Genomic DNA, 19,233 nt, shown 5'->3' with positions numbered 1-19,233 from the left:
TCCTAACAAAGAAGTTTTATCCAAACTATTTAAATGTTTGATTTATTTTTTTAGTCATTACGGCTAATCTAGCATGACAAGATACTTACTCTAGATCCAATACAAACAACTGTGGAAGTGTGCAGTTAAGAGAGACAAGGCTACAACTAACTCACATTACAACCTGAAGAGACCAAGCATAGAAAAAGGCCGACTTAACTGGCATCTCCTACCACACCTCCCACTCAGGAAAGAAAAACAGGAAAAGAGGGTGAACAATTATTAGATAAGTGAAATGAGCCAACTGCTTTTAGTATGAATTTAACATTTCTGGGTGTAGTACACTGAAGAAATCATACCATAACTCTTGAAAAGCTCAGGCTGTTTGAGAGGTAATTCAATTATTTCTCTAATTTCTTTCAGCTGACTATTTAAGCCACCAATCATGTCATAAGTTACTTTTAATTGGTTGTCTTGATCTTTTGAATTTGTACGAATCTTTGTAAAATTGACTCTTGTTGTCGAAGAAATAAAATAAAAGGTATCGGTGTTGCACTGTGCTCCCACGCTGGGTGACTTTAGCAATCTCTCTTCATTGACAGGTTGCTCATTTCCTTCTCTGGCAGACTGAGAATGACGTTTAAGACCTGTGACTGCCTCTAGTCCAAGTCCACTTCCATTCCCAGGACTCTGTGTAACACCTGACAAAACACCACCAGCTTTATTTATCATTCTGCCATCTCCTGGTTTGTAAGGAGTACTGCTTGATGTTGGGTTTTGGGGCACTTCCAGACCTAACTGGCTTAGCTGTAAGGATATATCCAGGGTACTAGTTTCCACACTGGATGGCTTGGAGGCCATTCCCCGGGCAACAGTGTCAGAGTCATTCTGAGCCCTTCTCAACATCGCGCCATCTGCTCCTTTCACTCGCAACACTTGCAACTTGCATGGTCGTCCATAGAATGTACAATACAGAAAGTTGCCTGGTAAAACAATCTTGCCATCTGGAAAACAATTTATTAAATATATACGTTAGCACAATTTTTCACCCATTTAAAGTTTAAATAGCAATTTATTTCATCTATTAACAAAACTATCTGACTGAAAAGACTAAATCAAAGATGGAAGTATTAATAAAACAACTGTTATGAAAAACAGAGGACCTAATATTCCCCTATGATAGGGCACTATCTGGAGACAGAAGGTCAAGCTAATTCTCTGAAATTCTCTACACTCAGTACATTTAGGATTCTATCAGCTATAACCCCACAGAGGCAGGCATTCCATGTTCAGTAACAAACCAAGCTAAAATGGCACACCTACACCAACACTCCAAGATAACATACCTGACCAGAAAGAACAGAATTCAAGGGTTAAAAGTCTTAGTTCTACCACTGACTTTGCTCACAGTTAAGTCAAAAATTCTCTCCACTGCTCAACTACCAATCAATTACTTGGCAGTTGGGGGTGGGGGGCGGCGGCAGATACTACATCCCTATCTTAAAAGGACGTTCATTCGTTGAGAATATTCTCTACACTATTTTAAAGAACAGCATTATGTACACAAGATCTCAAAGACACATCAGTTTATTTGCTGCTGCCTTGCTTTTTAACATTTAGAAAACACATGAAAGAGACATCTCACCTAGTTTTCTCAGAAGACAAGCAGTCAGTTGTTCTTCATTAATATCTGCATTTTTGTCACTGTGAAGGGTGGGAGAAATAAAAACCAGCATTAAGTACACCAGAAACGAAAATGTAATATAAAATGACATGTACACAGTTGTGATGTAGACCTAATCAAAAGAATCGTTAGTTTACAATCTGGAAATGATTTATACAATTTTGGAATTACACTTTTTAGATACTTCTTATAGCCATGAAAACACCATTTGCAATTTGGTGTCCCAGTGGCCTAAATCAGTTTTCTTTACTATCTTACACACCACACACACACACCCCTATATACTCGGGTACATACATGTACACACGTGTGTACATGTATGTACTACATCTGTGGATGTATAGGAGCAATAAATCACAATGAAAAGTATGTGTTTTTTATTGTGTGTTATAGTCAGAAACATTGGAAAAACACTGGCCTCAATTAATCATTTCCTTTCTGAACTTGCCCAGCTTGGAGAAAGGCTTTTATTAATAGCTTACTTTATTCTCTTTGTATAATTTATAAATTATCTTTAAAGAAATTTAAATCCTATAGAGTACGTTATCTGAAGAGGTAGAAAAAAAGCGGAGTAATGGTACAGTGCAAGTTTATGCTAGAGAAAGGGTATGCCTAAGAAAAAATGGAAAAGCCTTCTTCTGACCAAAAACTGTGTCTTCCAGGAAAATTGCTTGTTTGAGTACAGGAAACATGCCTAAAAATCATTACACTTGTAAAGAAACACATTCTTAGAGAGTTCTCAGAATATGTGCATTTTCCCTCCTCCTCCGTGTGTAAGCAGCCCATATCAGCAGAGGAAGCCTACAGTTGCGAGCTCTGCCAGAGATCACAGAGGGAGAATGGTTTAGCTCAGGAAAAGGTGTATTAGCAGGAGCATCTGGTCCAAATCTAAGCCTTGCTCCCAACCACCTTATCAGTAACAAAATCAATACAGCCAAACTACATTATTTGAAAATTCCGTACACAAATTCACCTACTTGCTAAAATGTGTTTATAACCCCAAAATCAATACTAGCAGAGCTTTGCCAGTCATTTGTGGATGAGCACAGAGCAGGCAAAAACTGTAACCCAATACTTTCCCAGCTGAGGCTGAAAAAGGCCTATTGTTTCAACTTTCATTCAGAGGTGACCAGAGGATGGAAGCTGGGCAGGGTAGGGAGCAGTGCAGTATGGCGTGAAAAGTTCCAGCTCTGGCACCACACAGAGGGGGTTTGCATCCTAACTCTGGCATCTGTTAATGGGGTGGCCTCAGGCAAGTCACTTAATATTTCTGAGCCACTTCTCCTCATTTGAAAAATAAAGAAAATAGAATCTACCAGAATGAGTTGTTTCAAGGACTTAAGATTATAATCTACATAAGATAAATATTTTCACGTATTTATATGTGTTAAATAAATACACACATACATATAGACACACACACACACACACACACACACACACACACCCTCCCTAGGAGCAACAGTTCAGTATTCGCTAATTCAGTATTTGTCGCAACGTCATGGAACACAACTACCACCAATAATGAGAACCAACTGTGTATTCATATAAAAGAGAGAGAGAAAAACAAGGAGAAAATTTCATGAATCAACTGCGTGTATAAACTAAAGAGAAGATTGTACATATTTCCTTAAATACTTAAATTTACTTGTTTAAAGAACTCTGAAACTACTTAAATTGTTTTTATTTATTAAACTTTGAAGAGAAGATATTTGCAAATATGCAAAATATGTAAAACGATCAGTTTTGCTTTTAAAAAAGCACAGATAAAATCATTTCCACTAGAAGGAGCTCTAACATTAATATTGATAATAAACTTTTTCAGATACAACTGAAGGATTTAAACAGCAGACTAAAATAACTGATTCTTCTTATTGGAAATTAAGTTTCTTGTCTAAGTTCTTCTGCCATGTTTAAAACATAAGGTTCTTTAAAATAAAAAACCAAGTTTCCATTTAAAACATATACAGTCCCTCTATAGTAGGTAATCATTATCACCTAAGACTGCTGCGCCCTCAAGAGGTCACATTTGTTAGTAATCATCAAAAACCCAATCAACTGATTACTGCTACCTAAAGCACTGTTTTAAAACAGTATGAAGATTAATCCTGTTGAACCTGAATTAACTAAAAAATTACCATAAAATAATGGGCAAGTTACTTCTCCTCACTGAGCCCATTTCCTCATCTGTAAAGAGGGATAAATATGGATACCTTGCTGGATGTTTAGAGGACTAAATGAGAGAAGAAAAAGAGGAAAGTGTGGGTGTGTGTGCTAGTACACAGCTGACGCTCAACATATGTTCTCTTTTCCTTTCTGGCTTTTTATTTTGTGGCTCGTTAAACTGTTATTCAATGCACTGAAGACATTTTCCTGTTTTTAAAAGAAAAAATACACCAAAGCTTAAGCTTGGAATCTACAAAAGTAGAAAAGTGAAGAAAACTTTTCAAAATCAAGCTAATGACTGAAAAATGTTTTGTGATTCTGGCATATAAAATTCCCCAAGTTTTTACAAACATGATATTAAAGTATTAAAAGATTTTTTATTTTTTCTGGTACGCCTCTCACTGTTGTGGCCTCTCCCGTTGCGGAGCACAGGCTCCGGACGCGCAGGCTCAGCGGCCATGGCTCACGGGCCCAGCCACTCCGCGGCATGTGGGATCTTCCCGGACCGGGCCACGAACCCGTGTCCCCTGCATCGGCAGGCGGACTCTCAACCACTGCGCCACCAGGGAAGCCCAAGATTTTTTTTTTTAAAACAAATTTTGATAAGACTTGTATATGCAAACTGAGTAAAAATCCTATTAGATACAGAACATTCAAGAGGATGGGTGATATACTTTAACCATATTTGTCATCTTTGGTGGGGGACTATTTAAAAATTGGATAGATATAATTGTTTTATTTGACCGAATAATCAATGAGTTAAAATACAGAATCAGGTACACTTCGCTTGAGCAGTCTTAATTAAAACTTGTTTCTTGCCAAATCACAGTAATCTATTCCTGTCTTTACGACTGTAAAAAAGACAAGAAGCAAACCAAGACAAAAAAAAAAACTGTTAAATATCCATCAACAACAATTCCTCTCACCTGAAATGTCAGGGCATATTCTAGTCACGGGACATTAGAGAGTCCATAGTCCATAAATCACATAGCACCCATCTAGCTTGTGCTGTCTGACACAGTAGGCCACTAGCCACTCACCACATGTGGCTATCAAGTGCTAAAAATGTGGCTAGCCTAAATTGAGATATGCTACAAGTGTAACATAACACACAGGATTTTGAAGACTCAGTTTGAAAAACAGAATGAAAAATCTTGTTAATAGTTTTTTGTAGTTATTATAAATTCAAATAAGACTTTACATATACTGGTTAAATAAAACATACCATTACAATTACTTTCTCTTTCTCTTCACTTTTTAAATGTGGCTACTAGAAAATGAAAAATTACATGTGTGGTTCACATTTGTGACTCATTTGGGCAGCACTGATCCAGACAGTCACCAAAGAAAAGAGCCAAACCTGAGTGCCACGTCCATTTCCTCAGCCTGCAGCACAGCACCCAAAACAGGCTGGACGTGGATGGCATCACCAACCCTCACACCCACATTCTTCTGTGCCATTTCACTCAGGCCAACCTTGCCTCCAGGAAATCCTGCCACAGGCCAGGCCGTATAGACCTGCCCAGAACATAGGAAACAAAAATATAATAAATATTTGTAGAATATCATTCATTTATAAGGAAGAAAACTAAGCACAGTTAAGTACATGGATCTGCAAAACACAGTCCATACCCCAAAGGAGTTATGATTTGACATCAGTTACAAAAAAACTATTTTTTTTATAAATATTACATCTCTTTTGTGAAGATTAGGAATAATACCACAGTGAAAATGGTGGAAGAGCTGAAAGGTGGATTTAAGAAAAGAGACAAAGGCATTAACAGGTGATAAGAGAAAAATGAGAAAAAATACTGAAGGCAAGCTAACTGTAAGGTAGTTCAGTCTGGAGCATAAACTACATCTAGGAAACAGCGAGTGACCCAGTACAAGAGCTCCATGGGAACCTGGTTTTCAACCGACTTAAATGGTAAGGGAGAAACTCAAAGATTTCTAGCTCCGGATAACAGGCTGAGCTCACACATTTATAGTCTTCTCTTCCACAAAACACAGTAAAGGATGTTTTACAGTATAAGCCCAGAACAATGAAAGGAATGGGAGGCAAGCCATCAGCAGATATAAGACTGCAAAACATTTTGAGAGGACCCCACTGGATGAGAGAACATTGACTGATGAAGCAGCAGCAGAAGACATGGCAGAGTCAGAGGAAGAAAGCTAAGCTGCCAAAATGACCCAGGAAAGGTTCTGGACTTAGAGTCTCAGGTATGATGAATGGTAGCCAGGACAAACGGAGGGTAATCAAATATTTACATACAAAACAGATGACCCAAAATAACATTTCTGTGAAGAAATACAACTAACAGACCGGGAGAAATAGGGCTGGTAGTGTGTCACTACCTCTGGAGGAAAGGCTTCTTTCTATATCATGGCACTTAGGGCCTACAACTCAGAGGGTATCAAAGGAAGGAAAAGTTTACATAGATGTGAGGGTCTTGTAAGATACAGCTTTTCATTTATTACTGCTTGTGTTGAAAATTAAAATCAAAAACATCTGAAATATTTCTAAAGTAAGGAAATGAAAAGGACTCTCACCTCTTGCTTTCCATCCAAACTGGTAAGCAACACTGGTCGACCAATACATATGTTTGCAGACTTCATGGTGTTGAGTCCAAGTTGAACAAGGGAATTCTGGAATGCTTTAGGAACTTTGTCGTCTACCAAGAAGGAAAAGAAAATTATTTTTGCACTATTTGTAACTGAAGTTAAAGCATGCTTTCTTTTGGAGTAAATAAAAATCCTTTATCCACATGACCATACGAATGCACTTAACAAACCCTGGAGAGACTACTGTCCCAATCCTCCTTATTTTAGCAATCAGACTTAAAACCAAACCTTTGTGAGGATCCACTGACAATATGACTGCTAACTAAAAAAGGATGTTTTATGGGGGAGGTATTGGTTTTCATTATTGAAAAAAAAAAATCTCTAATTTCATTACTAACTGAACATACTTGCAGTAGGGCTTTTCATACTTGCATTCTGAACTTTCCATATTACAGATTCTAAGTTGAGTTGGCTACTAGTACTCAAAGGCTTGAACTGGGGAAATGACACATCATCTGGCTCTGGAGGATTAAGTTATGTTTCCACTTCTCACCCACAGGATAGCAACCAGACATTCTTCCTTTCTATTCCCAGGAACACATGGATAACAATAACACAAGTCTTATTCCTTAGGCGAACACACACCGACTCAAATGACCATTAGAGCTTTCAACTTTTGGCCAAAGAAGGGGCCCAGAATTCAGTCCAGTTTCAAAACCTCTGAAAATGATATGCTAACATCTCCACCCCTGCCCACACACTCCCTCAAGCTCCACATTTGGTTAGCTGTCCCTCCTCTGATGCTCCCAGCACCCTATGTTGCCAGATATTAGCAGTTATCACAATATTCATTTATTTTACAATCTGACTTTCCTTTAACAATATACTGCTTTGTAACAGGAAATGGGTCATATTCATCTTTGTAACTCCAGCGCCTAGGAGTGCATCAAATATAGCAGATGCATAACAAATATGCATGAAATGAATGAATGTAGTAGATGAGTATACAATATTTTTCTTTTCAGCACAAAATCCATGTAACGCTTATGATGCCTCTCACATAAACTTTATTATAAAACTTACAGTCACATATATCATAATCACAGAGCTCTGACTAGTATTAGTGTTCTTTCATAATCAGAAAAACAGATCTTTTGTAATTAAAAAGGAACTAAGTCAACAAAAGCAAAACCAGGAGGTATGTCTGATTTACATCATTCTCTGCCACTGCGAAGTAACTTCCCCAACACATTTATTTTCCCTCTGTCATCAGATGAACAAATCTAGAAAAACAAAGCATCTCCCAGGGCTAAGATTAACAGAACTGAGCATAAAATAAGCATTTTTTAAAATATGACAGGCTGAAAAGAAATTCAACTTTCCTATGAGCACCAGGTCTCTTACACAGTTTACCCAGGAATAAGAGCAAAGCGTCCTGTTAGATAACCTCGTAATGTTCAGTTTCTGCCACTTCTTTCTTCCTAATAAAGGAAACCTCAATGAATTACCCTTCCCTCTTGATAATTACCTTGAGGGGGGTACTCAGTCCCTGACAAGATTCTAAGTTTTCTTCCTCTCTTCCCTCCATCCTATCCTGCACCAAGATTTGAAACATCACACACTTCTCTACCTCCATTTCCTCCCTATCAGCAATGGAGATCATGTTCAAATTCCCATCTGTTGGCTTTACTTCCTAACACATTTCCATTGTATTCTCTGCTTACAGCATCCAAATCTATGTAAGCTATCCCCCACACAATTTTCACCAGTCCTCACTCCTTCAATACTTTAAAAATATATCTCTACATCTACTTCCTATTAATTAACTTCACACTTACTGAGCACCTTATGTGCCAGATTAACTAATGAGATAGTAAAGGTAATTTCAAACAACCACCCACCCTTCATTTGTTCATTCAGCAAATATTTACCATGTGCCCACTATATGGCAGGATACTACACTAGGCACTGGGGAAATAAGGTGAACAAAAACAGACACAGTCCTTGGCCTCATGGAGTTTATAACTTAATAGAATGAGAGTTATTAAACAATCACTAAATAACTGTACAATTCTAAACTAAGATTAATGCAATGAAAGAAAAACTAAGAGTCCTAAGAGAGGCTATAATGCAGGATCAGATCTAATTTGGAAGAATCAGAGAATGCTTCTCCAAGAATATTTAAATTCAGGTCTGAAGGAAGAATAAAATTAACTAAGTGAAGAGGGGGAGGGGGAAGACAATTCTCAGCAAAAAGAAGAGCTTGTACAGACATCCTTGACAAAAGACAGCATTGTCCATCTGAGGGAAAAAGTACAGGCAGAGTGGTGGGAAACAAGGAACCACATAAGGAAGGTCAAGACCACCCAGGGCAGTGGGATTTATCAAGCTCCTTGTCTTTAATCTGACAGTAATTGGAGGCCAGTTAGTGCTGACAAGCAGGGTCGTGACAGGATTTTTATTTTAAAAGATCATTCTGTCTGCAGAGTGGAAAAGGAATTGGAAGAGAGCAGCTAGTGTAGTAGTCCAGGTGAGAGAGTATGGTGTCTGAGATTAAGGTTGAAGCAGTGGGAAGGGAGTGCAGAAGTGGAACATGGGAAATACTTAGTAAACAGGACGTGGTGGTGGACTGGATAATGTGAGATGTAAGAGAGCGGTGTCATGAAGGAATCTTAGATTTCTGAATTCTACAATGATAAAGACTGAACAGAGCTCATTTGTTTTGTTGGAGGAAATCTGACTTCAGGAAGTCAGTCCTGAAGTATCTTTGAAAAGTCCAAAAGAAGAGGTATAGCACAGTGCTATATTCAAAGTATGTACCACAAATTAAGAAAGCAATCCCATTTACAACTGCATCCAATAAATTTAACCAAGAGGGTGAAAGACTTGTACTCGGAAAACTTTAAGACTCTGATGAAAGAAACTGAAGACACAAATAAATGGAAAGATATACTGTGCTCACAGATTGGAAGAATCAATATTGTTCAAATGTCTATACTACCACCTAAGGCAATCTACAGATTCAATGCAATCCCTATCAAAATACTAATGGCATTTCCCACAGAACTAGAACTAATGATCCTAAAATCCATATGGAACTGGAATAGCCACAGCAATCTTGAGAAAGAACAAAGATGGAGGTAGCATGCTCCCTGATTTCAAACTATACTGCAAAGTTATAGTAATTAGAACAGTATGGTACTGGCACAAAAACAGACACATAGATCAATGGAACAGAATAGAGAGCTCAGAAATGAACCACACCTATAGGGGAAATTAATTGATGACAAAAGAGGTAAGAATATATAATGGGCAAAAGAGAGCCTCTTCAATAAATGGTGTTGGGAAAACTGGACAGCTACATGCAAAAGAATCAAACTGGATCACTTTCTTACACCATGTACAAAATAAACTCAAAATGGATTAAAGACTTTAAATATAAGACCTGAAACCATAAAACTCCTAGAAAAAATATATACAGTAAACTCTTTGAATTTGGTCTTAGCAGTATTTTTTGGATCTGTCTCCTGAGGCAAGGGCAACAAAAGCAAAAATAAATGAGACTACATCAAACTAAAAAGCTTTTGCACAATGAAGGAAACCATCAACGAAACAAAAAGACAGCCTACTGAATGAGAGAATATATCTGCAAATGATATATCTGATAAGGGGTTAATATCCAAAATACATAAATAACTTTTATACATATATATTACAATGAAATATTACTCAGCCATAAAAAAGAATGAAATCTTCCCATTTGCAACAACACGGATGGATCTAGAGGGTATTATGCCAAGTGAAATAAGTCAGAGAAAGATCAGGATCAGATGATTTCACTTATATGTGGAATCTAAAAAACAAAACAAACAGAAACAGACTCATAGATACAAAGAACAAAGGGATATTTGCTAGATGGGAGGAGGGTGAGGGGGCTAGGCACACAGGGGAAGGCGATTAAGAGGTACAAACTTCCAGTTATAAAGTAAATAAGTCACAGAGAAGTAATGTACAGCATAAGGAATATAGTCAATACTGAAATAACTGTGGATGGTGACAGACGGTTGGTTACTAGACTTTATCAAGGTGATCATTTCCTAATGTATTTAAAAGTGAATCACTATGACTTACACCTGAAACTAATACTGTTCGTCAACTATATTTCAATTAAAAAAAAAAGTGTGGTCCACAAACTATCTGATACTGTTCATGATGAAGTAAGTAGAAAAAATGAGAATATGCATTTAGAAGCTTTTATTGCAATTTGACAGAGTAACTTTACATCTGTTGAATCTAATAAAAATTTCTTTTTTAACTTATTTTTCCAATAATTTACTTTTATCATATTTTACAACAGTGCTGATCTGTGATGTGTTGTAAATTTTTAAACCTTCCCTATGGAGTTTGAGAAGCATTCATCTAGAAGACAATTAAATCAAGACTCAGAACAATCTAAATTACAAATACAAATCTGAAAATAATAAGGGTAAATGGGAAGGAAACGCTGGACACTGGATGAACTTGCCAAAGAAAGAAGATTTATAGAGAGAAAAAGAGGGTTTAGGACTAAGAAATAAGGAACTTCTACATCTGATGGTTAGGTGGAAGAGGGTGAGCCTGCAAAGGGAACTGATGAAGTACCAACCAAAGGAAGGAGAAAAACTCGTTGATTTTGATGACACGTAAGTCAAGAAATAAAGTGTTTCAAGAAGATAGAAATGTCTGACAATACCAAAAGCTGCTGAGGGGTCAAGTAAAGTAAGTAATGAAAAACCATCCATTGGATTTACCAACGTGGAGATCATCAGTGACCAGGGTACAGGCAGTTTCCATGGAATAATGAGGTGGATGTCAAATAGGAATAGGCTATGGAGTAAGTGAGAGATGAGGAGGCAGGGACCCCTCCTTTTAAGAAGTCTTGCAGTGGAGGGTGGTGATAAGAAGTGTGGAGCTTTTGTTTAAAGATGAAAGAGAAGGGGCTTCCCTGGTGGCGCAGTGGTTGAGAGTCCGCCTGCCGATGCAGCGGACACGGGTTCGTGCCCCGGTCCGGGAAGATCCCACATGCCGCGGAGCAGCTAGGCCCGTGAGCCCTGGCCGCTGAGCCTGCGCGTCTGGAGCCTGTGCTCAGCAACGGGAGAGGCCACAACAGTGAGAGGCCCGCGCACCGCAAAAAAAAAAAAAAAAAAAAGTAAAAGAGAAATCAGTAGGTTTAAATGTCAATGGGAAGGATCCTGTTGAAAAAGAGACTGAATATGCCCAACAGAACAAGTTGTCCTCCGATCCCCAAAAAGCCTGAAAATACTATGTTAACTGGAAGATTGTCTTTAGGGTCTGCACTAGACATAAATAAAAATCTTGCCACTAGGTTAATCTGATCCCTTTTTCAAAGCTACAAAACATCACGCCTGCTAAAAGCTTTTACCAACTCAATGCTTTTCACGTAAATCCGTTCTCCCAAGTCAAGGTTGCTGTGATCTACGTCCATGGCTTTAGAATCAAATACATCTGAACTCAAAAAAAGCCTCTGCCATTTAGTTAGGACCTGTGTAACCTGGGGGGAAGGGTGGGGGGGAATAGCGTTAACTTTTCTTTCTCTGTAAAATGAGCATAATAATACAGTACCCATCTCCCAAAGCTCTGCACAGAATAAATGAGATACATGCGTTAAATACCCAAGCTCCTGCTAGCACCCGTGCGCACTTAACAGCTGTTTAATTAAATACCAGAACCCGTGTAGTAGGAAAAAAGCCACCTTTCAGTTTTAAAGGCACATTAACGTCTCTTAGGAAGGACAATACCGACAGCGGTACTGAACTGGGCTTTCAGTTTTTTAGTATAGGTATACTACTCTCGCTAGAGACGAGCGACTTCGCAGTTAAATACGCCGTTAATCTTAAATAAGGCAAAACCGTTTCAAGCGCAATTTAGAAATTCAAAGCAATTTACAATAGAGCTTGACTTAGCCACTAAGTCATTTCTGCCCAACTTCTCTAGTGCAGGCGCGGCTTCGAGTGTCTTACATACTTCTGTGCCTCTCGCACACCTCTGCCTCACCCAACTTTTTATAAACCTTTACACCTCAAGGCAGAATCGCTAGGTTTTCGTCCTCTCGGGCGGCGCCCCCTCGGCCTCGGGTCTCCCTCTCAGAACTCTTTACCCTTTTCTAAGAAGTTGATCACCACCAGAGTCCCGGCCGCCACGGCAGAAGCTGTGGCCCCGGCAGAAAAGGAAGCAGCGGAGACCGAGGGCGAACCATTCCCGGCGCTTTGGTTCAACCGTTTTCTGTTCTTCTTGGACGACATGATCGGAATGCAGCCCGAGAGAAGCAGCGGCAAAGCCGGCTCAACGTGCGCGCTTCGCTGAGAGAAAAACTTCCGGGGCAGAAACCAGCGAGGCTCCGTCCCGCGCCGTAATCCCCTGAGTGGAGCGCAGCAAGAGTGGGAGAACATAGCGTCTTCAGAATCCGCTGTCGTAGAAGATGTGGAAGACGTTGACTTTCGCCACAGAAGACGGATTAGGTGGACGGAACCCTCATTCAGATTATAAATTCCTGAAAAACAGGACTTTTTGGTATCTCCGCCTCCTTCTCTATCCCTGAACAAAATGTCTGTTGAATTAAACTGAGGTGGGGGTGGGGGGAACAGGGGAGGGAAGGGGAGTGGTGGGAAAGTTTCTGTCGCTTTCCTTGAGCTGGGCAAATTCTTGAGAGGAGCCGGTCGACCAGACTTCGCCGTCTCCTCTACCTAGCGCTGCAGACCCCTGCTCAACTCTGAGAATGCGTGAGTGACACTCTTCTAAAACTTACGGTAGCGCCGTCACTCCCTGGCCGCGTGATTTGGAAGCGTCCGCGTGGGCCACGAGGGCTGGTGCGGAGATGCCGCAGCTATTGAGAGGGGGTCGCTGGCGTGCGGTGTTGGCGCGGGCCCGCCGCGCAGTGCTCTTTGCAGGGCCCCGTGGGGCCTCGGGCGGCCCGGGTTGCGCTCGGGACGCCACCTCCGGAGCCGGCGAGCTGCGGGGCGAGCTTGACAGATTCGGGGGCGTCTCCGTGCGCCTGGCGCGGCTGGACGCAATGCACCGCTTGGACCCGGTCGCCTTCCAGAGGGCTTTGCAGGGCAAGTGCGCCTGGTCCGAGGCTCCCCTGCCTTTCTAAGGAAGTAACCGCGGCCCCCAACCCCGAGTTGCGCCTGAGGGAAGGAGAGAGGGCGTGCGTGACCCGCAGCCGTTTTCTGCCTTTCGTCCTTGTGCCCTTGGCTGGGAGGTCTCTGAGGCGGTTGGGTGAAATGGTGACGAGGTCAGACTTCGGGATCGGCAGCCCTTGTTTCTGGTCATCTTTCTAGTGTGTGACCTTGGGCAAGTTCTGTAAACCACCGTTTTCTCATCTGTAAAACCAGGTAATAGGAGCTCATGGGATGGCTGAGAGATAAATTGCATAATGCACATGAAGTGCCTCGCACGGTATCTGCCACGTATTTAACGCTCTGTAAATGTTTGTTGATATTATTACGCTCTCGTTTACTATCACTTACCGACCCTTCGTTTCGCCGGGCAGTTTACCCAAGGCAGAACCGTAGCACTTTCTAGTACAGATGGTGGACAGTGAGTGGGCCAGAGAGGTTCTGAGTGGTCGTATTTGTGCACAAGTTGGGTCAGGAGCTGTGGCGCCGAGAACTAGAGTTTGCTTTTCCTTAGTAACAAGCCTTTTGTGATTCACCGGGGAGATTGGTGAGTGGTTTCAGTCTCCAGTGGGAAAACTCGCCACTCTCTTTGAACCTTGAGGCCAGTGATAAGAAAGATAGCTTGGATGGAGGAGCCTTCACTTTGAGAGCCCGTGATTTGGCGGAACAGCCTGTTTTTCACACTGCCCCTGAGGGCCCTTATAATCAACTTGAAAGCATAGCATGGAAACTCATCCTCTCACACTTAGAGGAAACTGAAAGTAGTCTTTATTCTATGGAGCAATATGGCAAGTGAGCATCTATGGAAATATAACTGAGCTAGTCGTTTTCATCTTCAACCATCCTCAGTTCTAAACTGTTTACCTCTTCACCTTGTTTTCTCTCCTCCTTGGGAACAGCTGCTAACTACAACAGTGTTAACACTACGAGAATCAAATGTTCATCCTCTAATATGTGCACGTTTGTGTGGGTAGACACAGGTATTTATTGTACACACTTGTTACTTGTCAGTGATTAAAGCACTACCTCAGTCAGGAAGGCAAAGCAGAAAGTGGGTTGGATTTGGAGTCACACATCCAGGTTTCAAGTTCCAGGTTTTGCCACATGCTTAACGAGGCATTAGGAAAATCACCAGTGAAAATATTTGCCTCTTAGGTTGCTCATGTGAATAATGCCCACTCTAACTACTTTACTGGATAGATGTGGTAATCAAAGATAAATTACATGAAACTAATTTATAAACTCTGAAGTACCATATTCTTTTGTATCTTTTTAATAAATTCTTTTGTACTTACTAAGTGCTAGACACTGTTTTAAGAACTTCAGAAGTATTGATTCATTTAATCCTCACACCTGTGAGGTAGGTACTATTATTATCCCCATTTCAAAGATGATGGTACTAAGAGACAGATTAACTTCCCCTGGCTCTAGAATTTGTTCTTGGCTGCACTATAAGAGCTATTTCTGGGTTTTTTGTTATTGAGCCAAACAAAAGTGAATGGTATTGCCTATAAAAAGAATCTTAAAATTATCTGAGAAGAAAGCCTGGTAGGAAGTCTAAATGTATTCTTTCTTTTCAAGTAAATAGAACTGATTGCCTATAATGTATTAGCAATAGTTGTTTTGCACCTTTGCACGTGAGGTCTATTCTTTTACTGTTCCCGTTATTGATAACTAAAGTTAGATGGATGAAGAGGTAACATGTTGCTAAGCTTCACATATATCTGCATCAGTGGGGAAATAACACTTGTTCTGGTTTTTGCTGTGCCGCTCACTAGCTGTGTGACTTTAGACAAGCCAGTCATTGAATAGGAATTGAGCCCCAGTGCATAATCTCATGTTAACCTGGATGATTGCAAATGCACAAAATATTAATTAGGATTAGAAAAACAGACAGTAACAGGTGTCATCGGGCAATGTGTAGTAAGTTCTAGTAAATCTACTAGAAAGTAGTCCTTAGGTTCACATTTGGAAAGCACGTGAGGTAAGCTTATTGTCAAAGGTGATATGTGAGCTCACTTTGAGGGCTGGATCTGAGCAGAGGAATGAGGGAAAGAGGAGGAAGAAGCATTAAAGTTTATTAGTGAAACAGAGAAGAAAGAAAGCATTTTAAAAAGGATTCTTAGGCTTTGAGCATTGGAGCCAGAAAAATGCCTGTAAGCAAAACTAAGGTGGCTGGTGTAGGAATCAGTTTTGAATATAGGTGTGAAGTTTGAGGCAGCAGCCTTCAGAAGATGCGAGCAGCTGAAGAGCAGAAAAATTCAGTGTTCAGTGAGGCCAGGACTAGGCAGCCACCCTTGCGTAGTTGTTAGCTGAAGCAGTAGCAGTGGACAGATTCTCCAAGCCAGAGTGTAAAGAGAAAAAATAGGAAACAAGTGACTATACTTGTAGAACTTCAGCTTTTTCTTTTGATTGGAATGATTGGGAAGGAGGACACGGGAACTTTCTGGGGTGATAGAAATGTTCTGTAATCTTGACTGGAGCGTGGGTGGCACAGATGTATGCATAGGTCAAAACTCACCAAATGTTCACTTAAGATTTGTGCATTTCACTTTATGTAATTCTGTCAGTTTTTAAAAAGATTTAATCAGAGAAGGATTGATGTGAGAAGGATCTGAAGGGGCGCCACAGCCCCAAATCAAAAGGTGCCTTAAATTAAGGCTCCCACATTGTCTGTCACTGTGTTAGGCACACTGACTTCAAAAAGGTAGAGCAAGATGGTCCTTAACCAGGAGATGCTTACTGCAGAGGCCATAGAAGAGGAGGGAAAGGAATCTAACCATTAAACAAATAATCAAGTCTTCCCTCTCTCTCCACACACACTTTACAGGATTGTTGTAAAGATCGCGATGGTGGATGGAGAAAGTGATCTGAAAAGTTTTTCTAAAACTGTGGAAGTATTCATTTCTTCACCTATAAATTAGGGGTGATAATACCTGCCTTTTGTGTTGTGAGAACTTAATGAAACAGTGTATCTAAAATGTCTGGAGTTTAGTAAGGGCCATATAAATGTTAGCATCTTTTTTCCCTGGCTCAATCTCAAGTAATAAAGTAAGCATTTAAAGTCAAAGACCGAAAATCTATTTTAATGTTTGTCATGGTATAATTTGTAATAAAGGAAAGTTAGAAACAATCTAAATGTCCAAAAGTAGGAGGTCAGTTAAGTAGTTTATGGTAGACCTATATGAGGAGAATTATAGTCATTAAAAATGTGTGTTCGTTAAAGAATTTTAATGGCATAGCAAAACATTTATAATATGTAGTAAAAAAATATTGTAAATTATATATGGTATGTCAATTCCAAAATTATATTCATGCAAAAAATGTCGATTTTAAATTTATCTGTGTGCTAATGTGAAGTTTTGATTTCTTCATTGTACTTTATTTTGAAAATTTTCTAGAACTACCATACATTATTTAACAACAAAGTTATATTTTTCACCTTGAAACGTATAAACCAAAAATATATATATGTGTGTGTGTGTATATATATATATATATATATACACATACATATATATATGAGAGACAGGACTTTTAAAGGAAGAGTAAATAAAAGCCCATAATAGTCATTTATAAAGATGAAAACCAAGATTGTTAAAAGGAACAACAATGAAATGGTGTTTTATTTAAATTAGTTTATTCGTTCATTTTAATACAATTATTGAGCACCAATTATGTGCCAGGTATTGTGTCAGGTGATATATAAAGATCATCACTATATTGACTTTATTTTCGAGGAATTCAGTCTGGTGGAAAAATCATATATAATTATAATAAAACGTGGTAGTTTACGTGCTGCTGGTGTATGTGAACAGTACATTTTGCGATTCCCCCGTGCCACCCGCCCGCCCCCAAAGAGAGCTAACTAGTAAGGGAAGTGGAGCTTAAACTTGGCTTCCTGGAGGAGGTGACACCCAGAGATGAGTTTTACTTTATTCCACTCCTCTCACTGGAAAATATTTACAGATGTTTATCTTCTGTGTTTTAGCTGCAATACAGAAATGGAGATCCGAAGGTAGAGTAGCAGTATGGCTGCACATTCCCATCCTCCAAAGTCGATTTATTGCTCCTGCCGCTTCCCTGGGCTTCTGCTTTCACCACGCAGAATCGGACTCATCCACGCTGTCTCTGTGGCTGGGAGAGGGGCCCAGCAGATTACCAGGATATGCTACACATCAAGTGGGAGTTGCAGGTCTGTTTCAAACTAATGTTGATCACAATTAACTTCTTAAAGGTTCACCCAGTTTCTTCTTACAGATGAGCCAGTAGTTGGTTCATGTGGAATGAATAAGTTGATTAAATGATTGTCCTCCTTGGAACTGCAGCTGGTATTGATACTTTAAATAGATGAAGTTTGCCTTATGAATCAGCAGAGGGCAGCACAGAGAACAAGCAAGTTTAGTTTTTCAAAGGATATGTTTGAACATGTTTTTCATGGATATGTGAACTTCACTACTGAAATAGTAACAATGAATTGGGATCAGGGAATAGATTCATTTCATTATGGTAAAACATATTAGTACTAATTATGTGATTTAGTAAAATAAAAGATAACTTTTAAGTTGAATTGAAGGCAAAGCAAACCAGTTTTTCAGTGATTTGAACATTACTTCTTAGAGACATTTACATTAAGTCATTGTGCCAAACAGTTGTTTTAAAATAGCATAATTTAAATACAGAATTTTGAAGTCACTGGTTAGCTTCAGAGACAGTCTTGAGAGAAGACTTGCTTTAGGTGAAGACAGGAGTTCTCACATTGTAGAGAGTGCATCAGAATCACCGGGAGGGCTTGTTAAAACAGATTGCTGGGCCCCAGCCCCAAGAGTTTCTAATTCATCTGGTCTGGGGTGGGGCCTGAGAATTGCTTTTTCTAATAAGTGCTCTGCTGCTACAGCTGCTAGTGTTGATGCTGGTCCTAGGACTATCCTTTGAGAACCAGGGTTAAGAAAACTAGATTTCCCAAAAAACAAAAATAGGAAAGAATCCTTATGATTTACTATGAAATAAAGCAGTAATATGTATTATTAGTAATTTATTAATAATAGTATTATTTGCCTTTATATAATTTACAAGAGTTTTTAAAGGTAGTTTGCATCTTTGAAGTCTTTTAAAGGAGTTGTTCAAGGATTTCTAATGTTTTCTCTGTCCATGGTCTCACTCCCCTCTAGCAAGTAGAGGCAATTCAGCAACTTCCCATTCAGCTCTACTTCAAAAGACCACTTGAAAATTTGATGGCAGCCTCACACTTCATGGGAAAGACATAAAGATAATTATCAATTCATTGGTACAGACTTTCAAAGCAGAGTTTCCAGTTAGTACTACAGAATTGGTAATATATGCGTAAAGAGTATCCTATGAAGAACTTGTTTATAACCAAGTACAGTATGGTATATTAGAGTTAAGATTAGCCACAGGAGTTCAGGGAATGAGAGGTCGGAAACTTGATGAGAGTCTTGAAGGCCATCTAGGATTTGAAGTGGCTGTTGGGATCAGGAGGTGGTGTGAGGAATTCTTCTGGGAAGGTACAGAGTTTTTAGGTTAAGAGAGAATAGCTGACACTTGTTTATAAGCTGCAGAAGGCATAGCTGGTGAAGGGAGTCACAGCCCGCCACCCCAAGTGCCCCTTTGGCACGTTGATCATTCTGAGCTTTTCTACCACGAAGA

The 19,233-nt window shown here is 39.7% G+C and overlaps 2 protein-coding genes across 3 annotated transcripts in view; one reads left to right on the top strand and one right to left on the bottom strand.

Annotated features, from left to right (window-relative positions):
- AFG2A (AFG2 AAA ATPase homolog A) overlaps nucleotides 1–12,717 on the bottom strand; it is a 348,368-nt gene extending 335,651 nt beyond the window's left edge. The window contains exons 1-5 of the mRNA XM_082653515.1: nucleotides 12,549–12,717; nucleotides 6,380–6,501; nucleotides 5,190–5,347; nucleotides 1,625–1,683; nucleotides 339–983 (exon numbers count right to left, since the gene is read on the bottom strand). Coding sequence (XP_082509641.1) covers nucleotides 339–983; nucleotides 1,625–1,683; nucleotides 5,190–5,347; nucleotides 6,380–6,501; nucleotides 12,549–12,693 — 1,129 coding nt within the window. The 5' untranslated portion in view covers nucleotides 12,694–12,717. The remainder of the gene's footprint in view (nucleotides 1–338; nucleotides 984–1,624; nucleotides 1,684–5,189; nucleotides 5,348–6,379; nucleotides 6,502–12,548) is intronic.
- Nucleotides 12,718–13,033: 316 nt separating this feature from the next.
- NUDT6 (nudix hydrolase 6) overlaps nucleotides 13,034–19,233 on the top strand; it is a 42,689-nt gene continuing 36,489 nt past the window's right edge. The window contains exons 1-2 of one of the 2 annotated variants that reach the window (XM_082652939.1): nucleotides 13,034–13,170; nucleotides 17,558–17,761. In XM_082652939.1, coding sequence (XP_082509065.1) covers nucleotides 13,167–13,170; nucleotides 17,558–17,761 — 208 coding nt within the window. In that variant the 5' untranslated portion in view covers nucleotides 13,034–13,166. Of the gene's footprint in view, nucleotides 13,171–13,257; nucleotides 13,504–17,557; nucleotides 17,762–19,233 lie in introns of those variants that run through there. The other variant, XM_082652940.1, reaches the window with a different exon arrangement.

Source organism: Grampus griseus (assembly GCF_964374135.1).
Source record: "Grampus griseus genome assembly, chromosome: 4".
NCBI lineage: Eukaryota > Metazoa > Chordata > Mammalia > Artiodactyla > Delphinidae > Grampus > Grampus griseus.
Note: the sequence above shows the minus strand (reverse complement) of the source record. Positions and strands in the feature narration are given on the sequence as shown.